General features: G+C 38.1%; 1 protein-coding gene and 1 long non-coding RNA gene across 4 annotated transcripts in view; one reads left to right on the top strand and one right to left on the bottom strand.

Moving 5' to 3' along the window:
- The window catches only part of LOC131480540 (uncharacterized), a 104,729-nt gene that overhangs the window by 77,701 nt on the left and 3,127 nt on the right, over positions 1-23,901 (top strand). Inside the window, exon 3 of the long non-coding RNA XR_009245606.1 lies at positions 17,507-17,550. This is a non-coding gene — a long non-coding RNA (uncharacterized LOC131480540). The remainder of the gene's footprint in view (positions 1-17,506; positions 17,551-23,901) is intronic.
- The window catches only part of SLC12A1 (solute carrier family 12 member 1), a 78,944-nt gene that overhangs the window by 47,046 nt on the left and 7,997 nt on the right, over positions 1-23,901 (bottom strand). The window contains exons 2-12 of one of the 3 annotated variants that reach the window (XM_004578095.2): positions 22,820-22,954; positions 22,596-22,671; positions 16,421-16,516; positions 15,323-15,462; positions 13,657-13,767; positions 12,712-12,823; positions 11,255-11,382; positions 5,679-5,763; positions 3,083-3,234; positions 1,680-1,787; positions 1,238-1,361 (exon numbers count right to left, since the gene is read on the bottom strand). In XM_004578095.2, coding sequence (XP_004578152.2) covers positions 1,238-1,361; positions 1,680-1,787; positions 3,083-3,234; positions 5,679-5,763; positions 11,255-11,382; positions 12,712-12,823; positions 13,657-13,767; positions 15,323-15,462; positions 16,421-16,516; positions 22,596-22,671; positions 22,820-22,954 — 1,267 coding nt within the window. Of the gene's footprint in view, positions 1-1,237; positions 1,362-1,679; positions 1,788-3,082; positions 3,235-5,678; positions 5,764-11,254; positions 11,383-12,711; positions 12,824-13,656; positions 13,768-15,322; positions 15,463-16,420; positions 16,517-17,007; positions 17,104-17,623; positions 17,720-22,595; positions 22,672-22,819; positions 22,955-23,901 lie in introns of all 3 variants that reach the window. The other 2 variants (XM_004578094.2, XM_004578096.3) reach the window with 2 other exon arrangements.

The raw sequence follows: 23,901 nt of genomic DNA on the forward strand, positions 1-23,901 counted from the left end.
TTAGTCCCAGCTGGATTGTTTGCTGTGTGATATAGGAACAAATGTAAAGCCATCCTCTCTGAAGGTCAGACATCTGTCAGCTTCACAGATGCAAATGCAGGTGCAGCTGAGTTTAATTCTAGCACATGGATAGCAGACAGGCACAGTCACCACAAAACTTGTGCATGGACTAATCTATGCCATTTTATGAACTATTTGTTAACAGAAAAGGCTTGCAGACTTATTTCTTCTTGGACACCCCCACAGGATGGCCTTGGCAGTCGGTGGTCTTGGTGTGCCAGAATCGATGCCATTTTGAAAGACTGATTTTTAAAGACAGAATTTGATCTAGCAAAAAAATTTAAATTTGGCATGTTGAGTCACCTAATTTGAGGCTTTAAATTATACAGCTGGGACCTTCTGTATGAATTTACTTTTTTTTTTAAAAAAGAAAATCTAAGACACAGAGAAAGCTATGTATTCCCCTTTTCAACCTTGCAGAACTCTTAGGAGAATTCAGGAATCATGGTCACTTCCTATGATTAGTACATCCTGTGGATAACACTAAAGTTGAAAACCCTCACTGGGTTGGCACTGTGATGCTGGGGAAGGCTCTCCCCATCATGGTTTTGCCTCTTTTTCTCTGATGTGCTTATCAATAAAGGAGAAACTTTCCTTAGGGAAAAGTGAGGAACATACAGACTAATTGTGATACATGTGTCTCTACAATATTGTTTAGTTTCTACATTGCTTGGGGAGAGGAAGCCAAGAATATTGTCTAGGCAGTAACTGGTTCTCCAATACTTATCTTCTGCCAGTCTTCTTAAGAGCTTGAAGAATGCAGATTTCTTCTCTTGGATATTCTAACTCAGCAATGAAAACATCTGCACTTTCACAACCATAAGGATAGTCACTAGAAATACTAACACAGGCAGTTAAGTCCTATTGTTAGACCAATGATCATGGCAGCGGAAGGAGGTTCTGGGATCACCCAGGGTTAGGCAGGTTAGAAAAAGAATTCAGTTGTGCTTGGTTGGATGGATTTCCAACACCAAGATGCAAAGAACAAATCAAAGTTCAAAGTGCACCCCTCCAAGGCCTTCTCCACATAAGGATTTCTGAGTTCCTTCTTTAGCAAATTCTAATATTCCCAAACGGGATATTGAACATGTAGTAGGCAATTTCTCAAAGAAAAAAGGAAAACCCTATGAATACTCAGAATGTTTTGGCTTTCAGTAAGAACAAGAAAACTACAAACCAATGAGAATAAATGCCATGGCTATAACGAAAGTGAGAAGATATCCTCTCAGAGGTTCATTGTTTTTTCCATATCCCTTTGCAAAGAACTGCAGGGCTTTGTAGATGTTGTCCTTGCACAGCGCCTAATGGGAAAGAAGAGGAGAAATTTGTCATTTATATCTATGCACAGTCATTTTCTCTAGGTGTTTCAAACAAGAAAACTTTAGGAAAGATTAAGTGATACACAATACGAGGCCTAAGTTAACACTGCCGTTTATCATTCTCTGTGTTATTTGAATCGATCCTGACTATGGGGCAGACGTAGCACTTGAGCCAGATCAAACATTAACAGCATCAGAAAATGATGGAAAATGACTGCTGGCATGAATGAGCGTTTCAGCTTCATCCCCATTCAGTGGAAACAGCAGTGTGGCAGAGTGCTGGCTCTGTGCCTGTATTACCTGGAAGACTTTGGGTGCGCTGACGAGGGAGGCCAGGGCAGAGGAGAGTGTTGCAGAAAAGATTCCAGCAGTGATGAGAGGGCCAAACCCTGATACCATGCTCATGACCTGGAAGAGAGATGTCCTGGTGAAAAAGTGACCCATTCCATAAGCAGTTGAAAATAAAAAAACAGCACCTTATGCACATGCTTCCTTTTTCACTTCCTGTGATTTGGATCTCTTCTATAACCAATTACTTCTCTACCTCTTGGGGCGGGGGATGTGGATTGAGAGACTATAAACCCTGGTTCATTTTCCAGATGCCTGTAACTGCTAGAACTCAAACTGAAATCAGGAATCTGCAGTTCCATCAGGGTCTCCCATGTGGAAGGCGGGGACCCAAATGCTTGAGCTGTCATAGCTACCTCCCAGAGTGGGTGTTAGCAGGAAGGTAGATCAGAAGCAGAGTAACCAGGAGTTGAACCCTTTGCTGGATGTTAGGTACATGTGTCCAAAGCAGCAACATAACCTGCTGCCCAATCTTTTTGTTACTTATTAAATGCTAAATTCTCATTACAGTAGATCCAGAAGATAGTAGAAAGAATAACAAACAAAGGTTTGAAGGATTTGACATTTCCGCCTTCTTTTCCCTGTAGTCATGTGTTGCTTTGATGATGAGATAGCCATGCTTTAGTAAGGCTTGGGAGGGGCTCAGCTGTTCACAAGTCTTTCAAGAGGCATTAGCCTTTGTTCTTGCTGCACATGGAGACCTTTCAAATCTATGCTTTTTCTTTGCTCATTAAACGTAATTTTAGATCTGAGACATGATGAAAATCTATCAATTTAATTCCTATTTTGGAGTAATGACTTCAGTCAAGTTAATTTTTCTCTGTTGGTTGTTAAGATAAATGAGTGAAGCCTTCATGACAAATTTACTTCTCTTTCTGTTCACTGGTCACACAAATTAATATATTTCTAGTCCTCCAGTTTTCTCAACTTCCCTGGTTCCTTCTCCTTCATTTACCTTTATTTTCTGCATTCAGTTTCTCTCCTGATCTTGTCTTACAGGTATGCCAGGGCCACCCCATAGGATTTTTCTAAGATGAAACCCACTCAGTGCTAATTATGCTGCTCTTCTCGCTGTGAAATTTTGCAAGACACATAGTCCCAAGCAGAGATCTCTCTTCCTTGTTGATGCGGTTCATATTACTGCCTGTTCCCTCCTGTCACCCACTGCTCATAGCAAATGGAACAACAGGATTTGCTCACATGTGTGATCCTTGTATAATTTTTCATCTCCCTAATTGTTCCTTGCTGAATATGAATCAACCAATGAACAAATCAGTTACAGGTTTGGGAATCTTAGTATACATGATGTTCTGAAAATGAAAATCACTGCAATAAATCTTGTTTTCAATCCTAACCTGGAAATTGTTCATCAGCCCATATTGACATGGCTCATGTCGGCATCTGGAGAAGTCGTAGCCTAACCCGCAGGCTGCTGACCCATTGCAGTTCATCCCGGAAACGATGGTGTCATTCATGCTTCCTGTGGCATCTCGGACCACGCATGCTCCTGTGGGAACAACCACGTTTGTCATTTCTTTACCAAGATTCTGTACCCTTTGGTCTCTCTACTGAAAAACATACTTAGTTGACATGGAATCTCCTCTCTTCATGGTCAGTGTTTCCTGGAGCTTCTAGGTCCTGGAAGCACACCCTCTCAGTCCCAGGCTGCCTCTGGACTGCCTTGGGCGGCTTAGGTCCTACATCTCACTTGCTGCTATAAGAAAACTTGAGGGATGAGATTCTGTCCTTACTCTCTGATCTGTTAAATGTATGACAGGGTCATATTTAATACAAGTCATTTTCATGGAAAGTCCATTTCATGAAAAAAAAATATGAATTAAAATTTTGGTGCAATATATCTTTTTATTCCATCTGTCCATGAACCTTTTGAAGAACCTTTGTGCTTATATATACTCAGTTCATATTCCTGGCTTAGGGCTACTTGATTGTTTCTCAAGTAGAATGATCTCTCTCTTCATCTGGGAAAGAATTAGGGGAAAGAAATACAGAATTCCAATAATTGAGAGAATGGAGTCCTTGTTTTTAACAAATGATAATCCTTGCTTAATTTTAAAACAGTTTCCATGTTATATAAAAAAATGGGGGAATAAAATATTAGGATATCATAGGTAACGCTAATATTCATCAAATATCTATTTCAAGTTACCCATTTCATTATCTTCACACATTTCAGTACTTGTATTGTTGTTTAGTATAAATATTCTAAGATGAAAATCTTTATGCATAAAATTTTCTCCTGTATTTGAAAATATTTGTCTGGGATACATTCTCAGATCTGGAATTATAAACATTTTAAAGACACTTGATATCTTATTCACTAACTTCCCTTAAAAACTTTTCTAAATGTAATCTCTACTAATTATATTTTTGATAGGATTATGGAAAAGTATAACTACACAAGTGAAATATATACACATGTAACTTTTTGAGCTACATAAGAGACAAACTCAATGCCAACCAGTAAAATTACTCGCTTTACTTTGACATCTCCTCCCTGGGGTAGATTCTTATTTCTTGCTAATCATCTCAAGAAAGTTCCCAATGATAGAAAACCTCTGAAAGCCTTTAGTCTTGGCCATGGAATTCATGTTGTTTGAACCTGAGGAAGATTTCAAAATCATAGAATCTTCAGTTCAAAGAGCCAGTATAACAATCAGTATAGGAATCCTTTTTCTCATATCTCTGAGAGATGACCTGACAGTCTGCTTAAACATTTGAAATTATGAATGTTGCTCTCATATCCCTGAAATTATGAATTGTTGGTTACTAAGCAAAACTGTCCATTTCAGATTTTACCTCTGTGCTGGTCATTCCTGTCCAATTCACTTTCTGTATCATATAGTTACACAAAATTTCTACATTTATGCATATATAAAGATAAATTTTTCTATCAGTGGAGGTAGATAGACAAAAACTAGAAGAATCTGAAATTGCATCTATAATGTTACTCCTTTCTTCATTTTAACTGTGTGAAAATGAAAAGCATTTGGGAAATTTAACTTTAGGTGATTTCTGTGTCAGAAAAATGTATTCATTTCCTTTGGACAAAATCTCTTTATGCGTAACTAAATTTAGAAATGACACAATACATTTGACAAAGTTTATACAATGTTCTCAAATAAGACACAATGAGGAAGGCAAGAAATCTAAGCACTTTTCCTAGTCACCTTACCATAAGCCAGAAATCACTGGAATGTGCCCTTTGGTAAAATGGCCATCCAGGCTTCTTTTGGGCTCTAAGCTGCTGTTGTCTTCCCTGTTGCACCCAGAAAAGTTGGGAAACCTGATTTCTTCCTCTCCTGTGTAAATAAGAGGCAGTCCACAGTGGAACCAAAGTCAGCCTAAGGCACACCAAGAGAAAACACGTATTTTCTGCTAAGTAAGAAGTGTGAGGGCTGGTAACCCACACTGCCAGCAGCTGGAATGTGCGCTGATTTCCTGCCAGTTGGTAAAGTGACATTTCCAGCTGAGGAACAACAATGCAAGGATGAAATATAATCATATATTCCATATCTTTCCTATCTTGCTAAGGTTGATTTTGGTCTTGGTTTTGAAGTTTGGTTTTGTTTAGGTTTTTGCTTCTGTTCTCTATCACGCAGGGAAGTTGTGCTCTGTAAGTGGCAGCTCCCTTACTAATGGAATTGCCATTTAGAGAAACAAAATGGGAATCCTGTTTGTGTCCTGGTAGAATTACAGTCTGATTAGTCCTGCTTTAATACTGAGTCTGAAATGTCTGCATTCAAATTCCTGCATTTTATTAATAACTTCATTCAAATTCCTGAACCATCAAAATCATTGAGGTGTCATGAAGGGAATTAAAAATGTTGGTTTAAAGATATTGTTTATAATTCACTGAAACGACGATATATTTGAAGAGCATCCCAACCTTTTGTAATTCTGACTTTCTGACACCAGAGGCATACTGCTTACCTACACAAATAGCAACAGCTATGTAGGCAATAGTGGTGATGAAAATGGCCAGCATAGTTCCTCTGGGGATGGCATCTTGGGGGTCCTTTTAAAAATAATATGAAGACAGAGTTAGAGAGGGCAGTATAAATCATTTTGTTATTTTTGTATTTTCTGAATTTCTTGGCTCCCCTCCTTGAGTAGTTAGGTTTTCTTAAGAATAGATCAGGCAAAGTGGCAAGCTCGATTTCTTTTTGGATAAACGCAAGTTGTTCAGAATGAGTAAAGGAATATGTATTACTTACTCCAGGTAATACGCTCACCAAGACCTTTCTCATCCTTTACCTCCTGGGGATTTGCTATAGATGGATCAGACCTTGAAGTGTTAGGAGAAAATATTCCAGTATCTGGCAAACGGATGGTCTCTTTGTGTGTTTGTGCTACACTGCATTTAGACCTGACTTTAAAAGAATTACTTCTGACTTAGCAGAAAAAGGATAACCTACTGAATTCTCCAGTCCTTCTAATCCGCAATATGGATTCCAGTTTAGCAATGACTGCAGAGGGAGATATTTAATTCTCATAAAAAGGCATAAAGAGACATATTAAAGCTTACTCCAGAAAATGGGCATCTCTCTTGCTAATAAATGTATACATTCACTGAGTTGGCATTACATCCCATTAAATTCATCATTTTCTATCCTATTTTGGGTGCTTGAATCATATTGAATCAATTTCCAAGGATAATATCAAATTATATTCAGCTAAGCTTAACAGGGATTTTTAAGTAATTTCGATATACTCGTTGCTTATATATGCAGAGTCTGCTAGAAGTAGAAGTCAACTATGAAAGTGAAGAAATCACCTCAGCAGACCTTAGTCTCCTCACCAGAAGACATGAGGTTTGTCAATACAAATACATAATCAATTCAGTCAAAGAAAATTTGAGATTGAAGACTTTAAACATGCTTGCTAAGTCCATCAAAAAGCATTCATGGTGGATGTAAACTCAGTTTGACAGCTGAGAATCATAACTGAACCTGTGGGAGGAAGCCAGCCCTGTGGAGGTACTCTTCAGTCTTTAATTCCTCCCCACACTTCTGGGAATAACTACACACAGGGCTCATTCTCATATAGAGCCTTCCTTCCAAACAATTTTCTCAGAAAGTCAATGTAACAGGTATGTGTGTTTGAGCAGCACATGAAAGGAAGAAGGAATCGTGGTTGAAATCTGTACTGCTCATTTCCTCCAGTGTTCATGCTATGTTTTGACAATTGTTTTATAGATTAACAGTTTCTTGATATATAAGTGAAATGTGAAGAACTATTTAGTAAGAAAAAATATTTAAGTATAAAGAGGTGTGAATAAGGAAGACAGTTTTACAACTAAAATCAAAGATCTTTTTAGTTACCCTTTTTATTTACATCTATCTACCACAAACTCTAAAATTGCCAAATGTAAATTACATGAGAATCTAATTTTGCCCTAAGACACTAGCATATGAACTATATTGATGTATGACATTGTCTGGTCTAGCTACTCATAAACAGGGTTCAGGACTGTGACAAACTCTCATTTTTCACTCTACCTGTTAGCTTTGATTCCTCAGTAGTAATTACATACCTAAACTTCCATCTTTATTAGACATCATGTTTATCCATGGTACACTGTTTAAAGGAACATTGCTATTTATTGATTAGATCAACCCATCCTAATGTTGCATGTCTGAAATTACAATTTAACTCTCTCGATTAGACTTGAATATTTCCCAAATCTTTTTCTTTTTAAAGATTTATTTACTTTTATTGGAAAGGCAGATTTACAGAGCGAAGGAAATAAAGAGGAATCTGCCATCAGTTGGTTTACTTTCCAAATAGCTGCAGTGGTTGGAGCTGAGCTGATCTGAAGCCAGGATCCAGGAGCTTCTTCTGGGTCTTTCATATGAATGCAGAGTCCCAAAGACTTTAACTATCCTCTGCTGCGTTCCCAGACCCTAAAGAGAGCTGGAGCAGGCATACAGCAGCTGAGACGCAGGCTGGAATCCATATGGGATTCCAGTGCTTGTAGGGGGAAGATTAGCTTGCTGAGCCACAACATGAAACCCCAAATCTTATAGATACATATTTATAATCATCTATTAGTGTACTAATGTTAGCAAATAGAACATTCAGGGACTTTGTAGCATATCATCGAGTTCAGTTCTGACTGAAATCTCATTTCCACAGCATTAAATTAATACATTAATAATTTAGCCATCAAACATTTCTGCTCTTATGACCTGCTAGCGCCACCCTTGACCAAATCTGAGCTTCCCTTCCCTTCTCATCTACGATTCCATGAAGTCAAATCAGTAAATTGCAGCCAGTGTTAGAAGAATACAATATAGAGGTTGGTATTGTGGCATAGTGAGTAGATGTGCCTCGCAATGCCAACATCTCACTTGGGTGCCAGTTCGATTGCCAGCTATTCCATTTCAGATGCAGCTCCCTGCTAATGGCCTGGGAAGGCAGCAGAGGTTGACCCAAATGTTTGGTCCCCTCTCACCCATGTGGAAGACCTAGAAGAAGAAAATATTTAAGGAAAATTTTGTGAATGTGTACCTAATTTGATTTACCAGGTTCTTTTCCTTCAGGCTATACTGGAAATATACTCTTTCCATTTCTCCTAACTCCAACAAAGCCAAACTTTTTGATACTTTCCTCTTCGAGGCCTTAATTCAGACCATGTCCTCTTTCATTCAGATGCCTGTGACATGATGTAACTGCTCTTTCTGCTTTCTGTCCTCAATTCTTCACTTTCTAATCTATCCTTCAGAAGCTGCTAGTGAGCTTCCTCTAAAAACATTTATATGATCATATTACTCCTTTATGTAATTTTCTTAAGAAATCTAGTTTGTCTTGGGATAAAATTAAAATTACATTGTTTATAGTTTAAAGGACCTTTGAGTTCTATTTATAATTGCATAGCAGTGTAAAAATTAATTGTAAAATCAGAAATCTTTTTACTTGAAAAAATACAATATTTTTCTAAATATTGTGCCTTATATATCTTGAAAATTATTACTGACTGGTCTATGTATTTTTTTGTACATATACTCAAAATCAGAAATTTCTCTTTACATATTAATGCATGATAAAATTATTTATATTAAATGCCCTATCAGGCAACCACTTATTTGTGGGGAAGGGGAATCTAAATCTTGTCTTTTTCAGCAGAGATAATATCTTCTAGTTCTCAGCTTATTCCCAGAGTGTTTAAGATACAGAGAAGGTTTTTTTTAGAAATATGTTTATTAACATATTTATGAAAATCCTATGTATTATACTCTGCACATAAAAAATTCCCACTGGTATCTTTCTTTGTGCTTTTTCCCCCCAGATATTCCTCTGTTTGTCCTACTGACAAACTCTTATTTGAGTATTGAAATCTGGATTGAGCATCACCACCTCTGAAAGTTTCCATGCTTTTTGCGGTGGGCCTGTGATTTCGATTTTCTCTTCTCCTTGTATATATTTTTTGCTTGTTCTAATTCATAAAGTTAAGTCTGTCTCCTCCTTCCACAAAGATGCAGAAGCTCTTTGTTTATCTGGTGCCTGATGTGAGCAGATACTTAGTAAGTGTTGGTTAAGCTAAACTGACTACAAGGCACATGATATAAACTTGTTTCTAAGAAATCTTCAAAGAGCACAGTAGTTTTTCATTTAAAGATGTATCTGTAGTTTGCAGAAATTGTAGTAAATGACCTCTGGTACTTTTCTGAGAGTTGACAAATCAGAAACAACATCCATGGCTAAGTTTCATTATGTGGTAATATTACTTGCATCATTTTGAAGAAGTTTGTTAAATTTTCTGGCTTTGGCATATTTTTTTACTCCATGTCTCTGCTGATGTATTTACTGTGATACTATGGACCACTGCAGAAATAAATCCAAACACTTTTATATATTGATAACTATTTATCCATGTCTTTCTAGTTCTGAGGATACAACAATGAATAAAACCAAAGGCAAAGGCTTCATTTTTCATTCTAAAGCAAGTGCTTCTCACTAAGAACCCTCCTACTCCATTCTTCTCACCTTTTAAGATTATCCAGCTGTATCAGATTTCTCTGGTTCAAACAAAAGATACTTTTCACAATTTCCTTAGGTTGGACTGTTTTTATTATCCGCTATATCTGGAAAACTTTTATATTTCCTCACCAACGATTTTTAGTCATTGCTTACCTAACTTAAAAATTACTGTGAAAGTATCTCACAAGCTGCTAGGGCAGTTTATGGTGTCAATTTATTCATGTCCTCTGACGGCTCTTGAAAATATTTTTTTGTCTTCTAAAATTGATTATAACTTCATTGGAGTAAAAACTGTGTCTTTTACTCTTTCTGTGTTGGCAGAAACTGTTCATTGTCCCCTATCTTTATTAATCTTAATTTTCTTCCTTTTGATTGTACAGCTCCCTAAAGTCTTCTTTGGGCACATAGTTGTCCAGCCGGGTACTACATTGCTCAAGCTCTTTTAGAAATGTGTAATATCATAATTCTAAATTCTGGCTGACAGAAATGTCAATAGAAACAATGCATTCAAGTTCCAGCAACCGTTTGCCCCCTATTCTTTCGTTCTCCTATGTACTGGAATATTGTCTTGGAAATGATCACTCTTCCTGGGTCTTGCACACAAGGGAAAGCTCCAAGGTGCTGGTGAAACTAGAGAAATCCTCTGAATTCCTGGTATACCTTTTGGAGATCTTTTTTATTCCATTAGATGGGCACTGAGCTCAAATGTTTACACATAGAAAAATAAACTACCTCCTTCTTTTAGCCACTGTTAATAATCTTTTATCAAACATTCAAATCAAAATCCCAACTAATACAGTGTTTTTAATATGTACCATAAAATAGTGTACGAGTGCTAATAATATGGTTGGATTTTTTTCATTATTTGCATGTTTATGAATGTTTCATGTCCTCATTCATTGTTGTTTTGTTTTGTTTGTTTGTTTGTTTGTTTGTTTGTTTAAGGAAAGAGATCTTCCATCCACTGATTCAGTTCTCAAGTGACTAACTCCCAGGGTTGGGTCATGCCAAAACCAGGAGCCAGGAACCAACCTGGCTGTCTCATATGAATGGCAAGCACCCAAGCACTTGGGCCATCTTCAGCTACTTTCTCAGGCCACTAGCATGATCTGGTTTGGAAGTGGGACAGCATGACACAAACGGCTGTTCTTACAGGATGCTAACTTTGTAGTCTCGGCTTAACCCCGTTGCACCATAATGCTGGTCCTACAAAATGGGCTTTAAGCAGAAAATATGGTTCTGGCATATTTTTTTAAAGAAAATGTTATCTACATTTATTTTTTGTAAATATTATACACTATCAATCTATTCTGCTCTCTGTTATCACTCAAAACTTTTGGAAGATCTGGCATAGGAATTCAATTTTGGCATTTGAAGAAGTTGTCAGAAAATCTTGCAGAAATCTTACAGTTTTGAATCGATAGGGAAATGTACTCACATTTAATCTCTATACCTCCCATACTGTCCATCTTCTACAGCACCACTTCCCAGAACAAACAACAAAGCAAACAGAACAAACAACATACCTCCAAGTCTCCTGAGATATTGGCACCAGCAAGTATCCCAGTGGCTGCTGGGAAAAAGATGGCAAAAACAGAGAAGAAGCCTTCACCCTTTGTGAAGCTTGGCCCAAAATTTTCTGCAAATATCGATGCTACAACACAGATTAAGAGAAAATGATCATTTTTCAGTATTGGAGATAAAATTATCATTGATTTTGATATTCCTATATGGAAATACTCTGACATAGACAATCCTACATGGAATGACCTTGCAGGTATTGGTATACTCTTGATGGAGACTGTGTTAATAGTTATCAAAAATAGAAGTATACATAGTACAGAATCAATGATTTTTGTGTCAGCAAAGACCTAGACTGCTTGATTTTTGTGAATTTAAAATTTTCTCATAGCTATGCTGGCGTATTCACTAGTAAACCATAAATACTCATATACCACCACCAGTCCCACACATATAAAACTGCATTAGTAAATGCATGAAAACCTTAAATAATAAACACCATTTACTGTGCTCTTTAAAAAAAATTATAGGATCATTTTGTGGGTAAGGTTATTTTTTTCATTTTTCTACTAGTATTTGAATCTTTTTACTCCTCACACTCATATATTGGATTTTAGACCAAATTCTCTAATACAGGAGGGTGAGAAGTTTTGTTCATAAAATAGTATAGTGAGAAGTTTTGTCCAGGTTGCCACCAAAATACTTAGATGAGAAGGAAACAATCCAGAGGAAAAATAGAAAAGGAAAACAAGGGAAGAAGAAAATGTGAACAAAAGAATCTGAGATGCAAAAATGAGGAAAAGAGAAGAACAGACAGGAAAAGGATGTTGACATGCAAAGCAAAGAGACAGGAAGAGGTGATAGGAAAACTAATATTGAAAAAGGAGTAAACAGTGAAGGAAAAAATTTAAAACCCAAGCAATAAATTTCTAAATAGGAAAGAGTGGGTAGGTAGAGTAGAATTGGAGAGAGAAGTCAAATGCCTCTTGATATTATCACAGGATCCTTAGAAATCTAACAGTGGTGCATGACCAGTTAATGCTTAGCAAGAGAAGCTGCAGAAAAAGTCTGCCAGGAACTAAGAAATACCATGTCTGATTTGGGCTTTCTTAAACTGTGAGAGACAGAGTTAGAGCTGGGTTGTCTCTCCTTTTAAGTGCTTTATCTACTTTTGTGTGGTAAAAATAATTTGTGCAGTATTAAGATTTATTACTCACTTCCATAGTCACCACTTTCTTTGGTTCCCAAGATTCCCTCAAAAATTTATTATCACCCCTCTCAGATAAGCAGGAAAATTGTGAGACTCAAACACATTAGGTGATCCAGTGTCCTTCAGATCCATATTTGCTTTTTCAGGAACCACATTGGTAATTTGATCACTATGGTTTTGATGCTGGGGATGGTGATAAAGGGGAACCATAGTAAATCATTTATCAAAAAGCAATTAATTTGCCATATATACCTTGGTAGTTAAAGAAACCTCTGGATCTCTTCTCATTGTTAGATGGAATGACAGTTCCAATGAAGAAGTTTGCAATAGCAATGAGAAGAATGATCAAAAGAATCACTTGAGCCTGGAAAGGCAAAGTAAAATAAGTTCAAATTAGATTTATTAAAAAATATACATGTTAATAAAAGTTCTAAGTGTCCATTGGAGAAAGACTCTAATTTTCCAGTTAAGACCTGTCACCTAGAGTAGGTACTAAGTACATCCTTATGAAAGGACATCTTAGTAACAAATTCTACCTGCAGGTGCATGCTTAATGGAAGAATGTGCTTGGGTTCCTCAAGGTGACATTTCAAGAACATTCTAAGTAACCAACTATTACTTTAGCCCCAGTTTCATAAAGGGAAACAAAAGCTTTAACACTGACAGACTTAGACTTGAATTATTTTCTAGGCTACTCATCAGACAGAAATTTGCTATTTTAGCTAGTAGATAAATTCAGACATTTCCTAGCCCTAAAAGGCTATGATGTACTTGGGTTTTCTGGTGGAATTCTGAGTTTCAGAAATGAATGGTAGTTTCTGTCTCTGTTAGTTTCTACCATTTCACTTGTCATTGTTTTGGGACTCCAGAACCCACAAACAAGTGGGGAAGCCTTAGTTTGTGACTGAGAGACATAGCCTCCTAATGTGGACTGTTGGTGTAATCATAAGGCATCTGTGCAGATGGCAGCAACCTTGGTGACTGTACTGCTGTGATGATAGCACCAAGAAGGACAAAACACAGGCGCCGCCCAAACGTGTCAGCTATTGAGTCACAACGGCCTGAGACTTAGTGTTTCATAGACTTGGGGTTCCACCTGGTAGCAAATAACAGCAATTTTCTTAGAACATGGAATTTTTCTTTATCTGCTGTTTGTTGAGGGTCTGTCAGTGGTTGATAACATTTTGAGAAATTCACCTTTGCTTCCCATTCCATCCCAGCGACTGAAATTCCCAGAAGAATCACCACTGTGATGGAACCTATTATTCGGATGTCATTGGTTGGATCCACCATCATTGAATCACTTTCCTAGGAAAAGAATCATTGACATGATTAGAGATACAGCCTTTTGCATGCGTGTCTTCTTGTAGCACTTAATAATACCTGGGGTCATTTTGGAAGACAAAAAAAGTAAAGTGTTCATAAATTTGAGAAAATAAAAAATCTAGCATTATTTTCTTTTTTCATTATAATAAGCCTTTGACAGCCATGAACAGGAGTTAGAAAGTTTAGAGATGAATTCTAATTATAGCTTTTGAAGATATAGTACACATTCAAATTCTGCAAACACGTATTGCATTTTGTTTCAAGAATGAATGGTTAGGGCTCGGCAGTGTGGCCTAGTGTCTTAGGTCCTCGCCTTGATCCCATATGGCTGCTGGTTCTAATCCCGGCAGCTCCACTTCCTCTCTATCTCTCCTCCTCTCAGTATATCTGACTTTGTAATAAAAATAAAATAAATCTTTAAAAAAAAATAAAATAAAAAAAAAGAATGAATGGTTATTTTTGAATATCGAGGGAATTCAAGGGGAATAAAAAATGAGTGGTTAATTTGAAATTAATGTGAATATTGGAAAATTAAGTGCTGTTAAATATATAATCAGATCACAGAAATCTGATAAGGCATCTCTTAAAAGATTATCTAAAGGAAATAAAACATTCATTTATTCATCTGAACTTCAAGTAGAGGTTTTTTCCAATTGAGTTTAGTTAATGCCAGTGTTATAAGAGGAAGACTAGAAGTTCGTTTTGATGAGGTAACCACTGTGACTTCACACACGCCCTTCTAGATGAGATAACCAAACTAGAAAATACCTAGTTTCCTAAAGTAAAACTTTCTAGTGTTCTAACTTTCTTTACTTTTGGGAATGCATAACCATAATAACATTTTTACTACTCATGATAATATGTATTACTTATCTGATGCTTCATTTTCATATGTTAGTTCATTTGACCTATACAACCTTTCTATGAAATATATACAGTAGGGCCCGGCAAGATAGCATAGTGGTTAAAGTCCTCGCCTTGCATGTGCCGGGATCCCATATGGGTGCTGGTTCTAATCCCGGCAGCCCTGCTTCCCATCCAACTCCCTGCTTGTGGCCTGAGAAAGTAGTCGAGGACGACCCAAAGCCTTGGGACCTGCACCCGCGTGGGAGACCCGGAAGAGCTCCTGGCTCCTGGCTTCAGATTGGCTCGGCTCCAGCCGTGGTGGTCACTTGGGGAGTGAACCATTGGACAGAAGATCTTCCTCTCTGTCTCTCCTCCTCTTTGTATATCCACCTTTCCAATAACAATAAACAAATCTTTTAAAGAAAGAAATATATACAGTAGTATAATGGGTTTATTTTATAGACTTGGAAAACAGGGTCTAGATAAATAAGAACCGGTCCCACCAATCTCAGCCAATAACTGTGAAATCTGGGACACAAGGGCAGATCTTCTGATGCTGGCCCTGTAACTCCCCACCACATTGGCCAGTTTCTCGCACTCATGCTGCCATAATGACATTCCCTAATGCCCCAAAACAGCAAGAAAATGGAGTTATCTTACTTGGCCAAAGAAGAGAAAAGCTTTTAATTACCTTGAGAAGATCTACCACCGTCTCAGCAAATCCCACCACATACATTGCAACAGCCACTGCATTGGCAAAAGCAAAGATCAAGCCTATTGACCCACCGAACTCGGGCCCTAAGCTTCTGGAAATAAGATAATAGGCCCCACCTGAAACAGAAATGAACATGCTTTACATTGAGGAACTACTAAGGGATGAATTTATGCGATCAAATGATTATGAGCATCTGAGAAGATATGAATTGCTAAGTAGGCTAATAAAAATATAACTTCCTAATAATAGGAATCATATGTTACTAATAAACTATCCCTTGTACTCTGCAAAGTATGTAATAAAAGTATCTTGATGATAAAATCCAATTTATTGAGACCTAAATGTGAAAAGATGTTGCAAAAAAGAAAGAAACCTCTTTAAAAATGTTTTAGCTTTAAAAAAAACACTGGGGTATTAAAATTAATGATGCAACTGAAGCAAAATATTACGTGAAAAAATTTTCAATGTCAGGCCTTGATTGAAAAAAAAATAATATAGGTTGGGACCAACATTGTGGTTCAGTGCGTTAAGTTGCTGACTGAGGTACCAGTATCTCATTTGGGTACCAGTTTGGGTCCCGGCTGTTCCACATCTGAACCAGCTCCCAATTAATGCACCTGGGAATGCAGCAAAAGATGGCCCAAGTCTTTGAACCTGTAGAGGCTTCTGGCCTCAGCCTGGCCCAGCCCGGGCTTTTGCATTAATTTAGGGAGTAAACTAGCAGATGGAAGATTCACCACTACCATCCATCCCTTCCTCTTTCTGGCCAAGGGGCATTGTGTTTGGAATGAGCCCTGAAGACTGGACACAGGAGTGGTTTACCAACTGGGGACCATTAGTAATTACTTTCTTCCCATCACCAGTGCCAGCTGGTGGCAGAAGGGACCAGAGAAGATCATTTGGAGGGAACCTGAGAGTCCCTAGTGCTTTCTCAGAGTGCATAGAAACCATATATCTACTTTTAATTTTTGGAGGACTAATGTCAATATTCAAATTTCACTTTAAATATTAAACCAACTCTAGACATGACTACAACACCACAGCATGTAGTTAAAAGTAAAGTAATTAGCTTACCTCCTCTTACTACTCCATTTGTGCAAATAGCGGACATAGAAATACCTGTGAGTGTTGTCACTACCACACTCAGGCCAATGACGATAACTCCAAGACCTGCAAAATGCCCCAAGAGAAATGCTTGACTACAGAACTGGGAGGCGCCACCAGACCTTCAGGAGGCATCTCTCGAAAGCTTGTCTCAGAAGGATCAATATTCCCAAGAAAACCTGAAATGTTCTGAAAGATTCCATTCCATGAAAATCTCCAAAGCACCTGAAATGTACTAAACTTTAAAACTGAAGCCATGTCCAAGAATCATCAGGAAATGGTGCCTGAAAAATAAAATGTTGACTAAGGAGTTTGTGCACAAGCAGAGCATGACCTGCAATGTACTACAATTCTGTTAGAAAGGTGACCAGAGCTGACCAGAGTAGACTTGGACTTTACTCACAGTGCCTTATGTTTTCTTCTTCATCCAGGACCTCCAAATAGTTAAGCAGACTTCAAGAACATTGGGTAACTTCTTCCCATTAAAAAGGATTATACAAAAAGTGTTGCCTACCCGTAGCAAGTGATGAGGGCATTAGATATCTTAGAGTTTTTACCTCCACGAACAAACCCGTTAGTTGCTATTGCAGAAGTTGACAACCCAGTAATAGAAGTTACCATGGTAGAAAGAAGAATTATGAGAACTCCAAGACCTGTTAGCAATGAAAGATAGAAGATGTTATATTTTACTTTTCTGCCTTGCATTCCCTAGTGTTGCAAACTATACTGTCTTTAAGTTTTCCGATCCATGACTTGGGTCCCAACAGGGTTTCTTTGTGCTAAGGAGAAACTGGTTTGATTGGCCTAAAGATCGAGTCAGAGAGCTGCTCATTATGATGAAGCATGGTTTCCAAAAGTAAATGCAATCTAACATGTAGCCCTGGAAAGGAAAAGTTGACTTATGCTCACGTCCTGGGAGAGAAGCTACTCTGGCTGTGAAAAGAGAAAACATGACATTTGACCTTCTCTCTTGCTTAAAAGGAACCTGAATGAGAAAGTTGGGAGTTTGACAAAGGTTAATTCTTCTCCATTTTTCTTGCATTCCTTTGCCTGCAGGGAAAAGAAACCAACCTGCATTACCTTTGAAATACGCCAGAAAGGTCAGTGGTGAGCTATTTGAGCCTGTGTTGCCTTTACCTTACAAATGATGTTGCGGGTCACAAGTTTAATTACCTCCTCTGACATATCCATTTGTGGCAATAGCAGAGGTGGATAAACCAGTGATACCAGTCACTGTCACGGCTAAGCCGATGATAATCACACCAAGACCTCAGTTGAAAGAGGAAAAATAAAGCCAATTAAATGATGAACAAGTCATTGGGTCATTTACATAAAAGCGAGCAAGTCTAGGGTAATCATTGTAGCACAACATTACAATTTAATAAGTTGGCCGGCAATCAAGAAGAGAGTACATACTCAACTTTTAAGCTTTAGCCTATAGTAGCTTAGGTTCCAAGAAGCTGAAGACCTAAAACACACAATGATGGGTTGCACACAACTAAAGAATTGTGGCTGGTCAAAACATAAAGAATGTGAACCCCAGCTATGATGTTCTAGACACCCATGAGTATAATAAGTGATCTCTACAATTTCAAGCTTGAAATAGAACTAGAAATTAGTCAACCTTCTAGGTAGCTGTTTTTATGTGCATTTAATTATATAGGGGCAGAACATTACATACAGCATAGAAAATTGCTGATGCAGTAGATTGGTAAAGTGGACAGTATCAAGCTGAAGTATATTTACTTATTAGCTGTGTAACCACTGGCCAATTAATTATTTTCATTTAAAAATGTTAGGGGAATTGGGGAGGGAAGAAGCATATGGCGTGGAAAACATTACATAATCAATGATACTGCTTCTTGATCCAATCTACAGTAGTCCTTTTAAAAAGATATTTATTAAAAGCCTACTATAGATCCAGATGTGTAGTAAAGAATGTGAAAAATATAAGGACTTAGTAAAATGAAATGGAAAATTAAATCTGCCTTCCAGATCAGGATGCAGAAAGACTAATTAAATGACAGGTAGAAAGCAACAGAGGTCAGAATTCAGAGGAAGGCATGCCTGCTTTCAACTTAGTGGAACTTCTAGAGGACCATGATGGTAGAAGAACAGGCTAAAATATAACCCTGGGGCAGAAGTATTGTTTTGAGCTGAAGGCAACTGAAAAGCAGATACAGCAGAGGCTCTCTGGCTTTTTCCTGTTTGGCTTAATGCAAGACACAAATTCATAAACATGTCACCCTTCCTTCTTGTGAAGTAAGAGAAGAATGAACAATGTTAGACTTTGTTAAACTGAAGGAGGCACCACAAAATATACACAACTTCACTGTCTAGGGTTATCTTTCTTGAGTTTCTGCATTTATTTAACATCCCCATAACTTGCCATCCTGCCATCCTGGAAACTCCTTTTTTTCTTTTCTTTCTTTCTTTTTTTTTTTTTTTTTTTTTTTTGCTTTATCATTTCTTTACAATTTGTTTACTCCTTTATTCAGATGATACACAAACTGATGTTCTAATCACCCTTTGAGTCACTCACCACCACTGAGTGCTCTCCTGTGTACGCAGGGATGCAACCTCAGCTAACCTCTGTTTGTCTCTCAGAGATCTGACTGTTGTCAGGGTAATTTATAGGTCCTCATTCTAAGATGGGTAGAGATACAGGTTCTTCTCCCCTAAAATGCCTTCTCCAGAGAAGACTGACTCAGAATTCAGGGAGAAGGCTGGAGCAGGGGGAGTCAGGGCCATTTAATTCACCCTGGCTCCATGCAGAATATGTTGGACTGAGCAATTTTGTAAGATCCATATGTGAGAGGAAAGCTCTATAATTACTGCTGGCAGGCTGTCTTATCTGAAGGATGATTAGAAGAGTAGATGGCAAAGAGAGGTTATGATCTTTCTGGCTGTGTCCCAAGAAGGGAAAGTAAAGGCAGCTAAAGGGTAGAAATGGAAATGAGGTACTAGAAGCTGAATCTTTAAAATGTTTTTCTTTTTTATTTGACTTTTTTTATAAAAAGCCATGGGCATGAATTATCACAAAAATGGTCATGAACTGGAATCAGACTCAATCAAGCCAGAGCAATGATTGAGATGATTCAGCCAATGGGGACTTTACAGAAGTTGAATATTTTGATGTGCTCAACAATACCCTACCTCTGGTGGATATCTGTAGACTATATTGAGAGCTAAAATGCAGTGGGAATAAACTAATTGTGTGGCACAAGCTGGACCAAATTACTTTATGCCCTGTAGATTCTTTCAAGTTTGGGGCTGTAAGAAATAGTTGTACTAAAGTCTTCTTATCTCTTGCAGGGATCATGTGTTGAGCATCATTTCTGTAACATTATGAGGCCTCAAATTCTTGTGCCACTAACATGATATACTTACTGTTTGCACATTATTTTGCCCTTGACTTTATTTTGAAGAAGCTGAGTATCAAATGTTTAGCATACCCCAAAGACTGTACAAGACCAACTGTTTGCATTTCACGACATTACACCTAGGCAGATTTCATTATCTCTCTGCTATTATTTTACATTTGCCTCTATTTTCCCAGAAATGCTTCATCCATTCTTTGCATTATATGTATTTCTGAAATCTAGTTAAAATCTTGGAATGAAGTTTTAAATAAGCGATTTTCTTCTCTTTAACAATCAAACTTAAATTCCCAAGGTAAAAGGATGAAAGACATCACAGAAAACTTTCACTGAGTTCATTGCTTTTCTTAAGTGTGGTGCTTAAACCATCCTGCTTCCTGAAATGCCGGAGATGTTTACTTAAGATGCAGAGGCCTGAAGCCACTGCCTACCACAAACGGCTTCACCTTTAGGTGCCAGTTTGTTTTCGGCTGCTCCATTTTCACCCAGCTCCCTGATAATGCGCCTGGAAAAGCAGTGGAGAATGGCCCAAGCACCTGGGTCCTTCTATTCACCTGGAGAGACCTTGGTGAAACTCCTGGCTTTAGCCTGGCACAATCCTATTGCAGCCATATGGAGAGTGAACCAGCAGATTAAAGATCTCTCTCTGTCTCTTCTATCTCTCTAACTCTGCCTATCAAATAAATAAGTAAATAAATAAATCTTAAAAAACAGGAATCCACCTGGGATTAATGCTCTTCCATTTATATACGAAAATTACATCGCAGATTCACTTTGTGGGGAATCAAGAACATAGAGGTTCAGGACTCAGGACAATGACTCTCCTGGCTAATCCTCCTCCTTCAGGTACCAGGATCCCATGCAGGCTCCAGTTCATGTCTGGCTCCCCCACTTCCGACCAGCTCTCTGCTTGTGGCCTGAGAAAGCAATGGAGGATGGCCCAAAACCTTGGGATCCCATTCCCAAGTGGGAGACCATTGCAGCCACTTGAAGAGTGAACCAATGGATGGAAGATGTTTCTGCCTCTCCTTCTCTCTCTGTGAATCTGTTATTCCAACGAAAGTAAAAGTAGATCTTAAAAAAAAAAAAAGAACACAAAAGTTCAGACATGCCTTCAAATATTAACCGAATCTATCTCAACCTGTGTTTATAAGGTAGTTGGTGATTCTTGATTGCCTTTCTTCTTCAGTCACACTCAGAAGCTCCAGAAAACTAACTTGAAGGAGCTAAATGGTAAATTGAAAAACTGGAGCTAGTTCCCATAGTTTTCCATGTTTCATGTTTGGCAACCGCTGAGTTCCTGACAAAAGCCTGCTTGCCGGCTTTATGATGCATATCAAATGAATGCTTACAGCCGCAGGCTCCAAAATAAGTATATGCTGTTTCATGGAAAATCTGCATCTTATTATTGCCAAGGTTTTGCTCCAGGGTTTCACGCAAAATTAGGTTTTTAAGGGCAGTTTAGTAACTTATTGAGACCATCAAGAAACATTACTTTGTTTGGAGGTATGAGGGTAGCCAAGGGCAAGAGTAATTCTTTTTAATGCAACTTATTTAACACCCATATGTTTGGGCAATAACCTGAACTTTAATCAGATCCTACATTACTCTTCACAGTCAATCCAGTTTCAAGTTTATTAGAAAATTGTAAAATATGATGATTTATACTAAAACTTACTATACGGGCAAACATTAGTTTTGTTTTAATAAGAGTTTTAAGTAGTTAAATCATGTTCCTCCCAATGGCTATTCGGTGGATTTTCCTTTGAATGATGGCTTGTACTTTCTTTTCAGCTGTCAAAAAAAGAGATTTTTAGTGGGAGGTAGAGACTTCTTATCAATCTTACTGAATTTCACTGACATTTGTTGTCAACATAATGCTAAATGAATTAGAGTCATAATTTGGGTTTTACTTTACTCCAGAAGAAACGAGTCAAATACAAGTATTTACTTCTGATTTTGAGGGTAGTTTGGCTACACTTAGGAGCCCAGTTTGTAAAAATAGCGAAAGGAATCTCAAAGCAGTAGTAACATTAGCTACTTGGATAACCATTCTGGGGAATAGTTTTGGGTGCTTGTTTTACAAAACAAATGACAGAATGAGTTAATGATGGCATTTAGTCATTCTTATCTATCATGGAAACCTGGGGCAACTTAACCATCAGACAAGAAAGATGAGTGTGAAAAGCAGGTAAAGCCTGAAGGCAGTCATTTTTACCCAATGACTTTCACTTTTCCGCAATGGCCACTGCTGGGCCAGTGTGAACCCAGGAGCCAGGAACTTCCTCTGAGTCTTCCATGTGGGTGCAGAGGCACGAGTGTCCAGGTCATTCTCCACTGCTTTCCCAAGTGCATTAGCAGGGAACCAGATCAGAAGTGAAGCAACCAGGACACAAACCAGCACCAGTATGGTATGCCGTTACCTCAGGCAGTGGCTTTACCTGCTATTCCACAATTCTGCCCCCAAAACATAAATCTTACCTAAAAGGAAGGTGCTTTTATGTATCTGTACACCTAAAATTCTATTAAAGGTATAAATATTTACTTGAGATTCTGATTGTTTGATGAGCTAGAAAACTCCAGTCTCAGAGGGGTTAACTCTTCACTCTTTCTTCCAAGCATGGTGAAAGAGGCAGCATTGATGGAGCTCAAGTGCAAATTATTTCTGTGACCCTCTGTTCACGTTCAGCCTGAACAGTGAACCAGCTGCTTCCAGTGGTTATAATTTATGTCCAAGGTTAATTCTGAGGGGATCCATTGCTCACCGATTCCAGCTTCCCCAACAATCCAAGAGAGGCGGATGAAGAGCATGACTCCCCAGATGTTCAGCATACACCTCACCTGCGGATCAAAGGCGGCATTGAAAGGAGGCAAGGAGGCGACATTGGGGCCCAACCCAGTTGCCCTTGGAACTCTGGGACCTGGGCCTGGCCTTGTTGATACTTAATCCCACTACAGCTTTGATTGATAAACATAGGAGCTTTCTCACCAGCACACCTTTGATCCATCCAAACTTCACAGCACCAGCCTTGTTTTCTTCCTCCTTGTTTTCAGCAAGTTCCTCTCCAGGCATCCCCTCTCCATTAGCAACCCTGTCAACGGAGCCAGGAGCCACTGCCACATTCTGCATTTTAAAACAAACAAACAAACAAACAAACAAAAAACCCCAGTCACTGGTTAACTCTCAAAGGCAGATCAAAACTATTGACAGAAAGCTTTAGAATATTAAAAAAAAAAAAAAGGTCATATTCTGGTCATTTTGAAATTTTTGTTGTTTTGGGAGTGGATGGGCTTGTTTTGTGATTTACAAGCAGAACTAAGGCTGTTGATGGGACCTTGGCCCTTTCACCATTGAGACTATTTTAGATTAAGAAGCATTTATCTGAAACAATGATGATAAATCTTCTGACCTCAGGAGAAGGATTTTTAACCAGATTTAAGGAAATAATACATTGAAGATTTTCTTTAAAAAATTAAAAATATCCTATTAAAGTTTACAGGCAGTGCAGGCCTGTAACGACACTGTTCCTGCAGAGCAGCTTCTCACAGATTGTATGTAAGAACTGCTGCACGTGCTCACGTCACATATCAACACCTGGGGAGTCTCATGGCTGACCATAGGAAGACTGGTAGAGTGGAAACCGAAAGTCAGTACTCTAAACAGGAATTGAAACTTTTAAATGCTTGTCTGCCCTGTGGTCCAATTTTGAAAACAACTCTCCTCCTTCTCTTAGTTCAATGGGTAGAAGATGTGTCTTTGTTTCTCTCAGTCCTTAATTTATACTCTGCATGAAACTTTGAAAAATTTCACATGTATCTCAATGTGTCTGGTGCCTACTTGTGTTCTTCCTCATCAGACTAGTTACTTGAGTTTCCCTAAAGCAAACTTTCCCGCAAGGGCTTTGAAATCATTGGGGAAGTACCTTATATTCATCCTTTAATTACTAACATTGCAGAATGACTTCATTTTTATTTAAGTGGTCTAAGCTGATTTAAGGTTAAGAGGATATGCTGTAATATCACTAGCTAAAAAGTCTTGGACAAGAGCACTGTATCCCTGTAAAATGGAAC

This window comes from Ochotona princeps, chromosome 6, assembly GCF_030435755.1.
Source record: "Ochotona princeps isolate mOchPri1 chromosome 6, mOchPri1.hap1, whole genome shotgun sequence".
Taxonomy (NCBI): Eukaryota; Metazoa; Chordata; class Mammalia; order Lagomorpha; family Ochotonidae; genus Ochotona; species Ochotona princeps.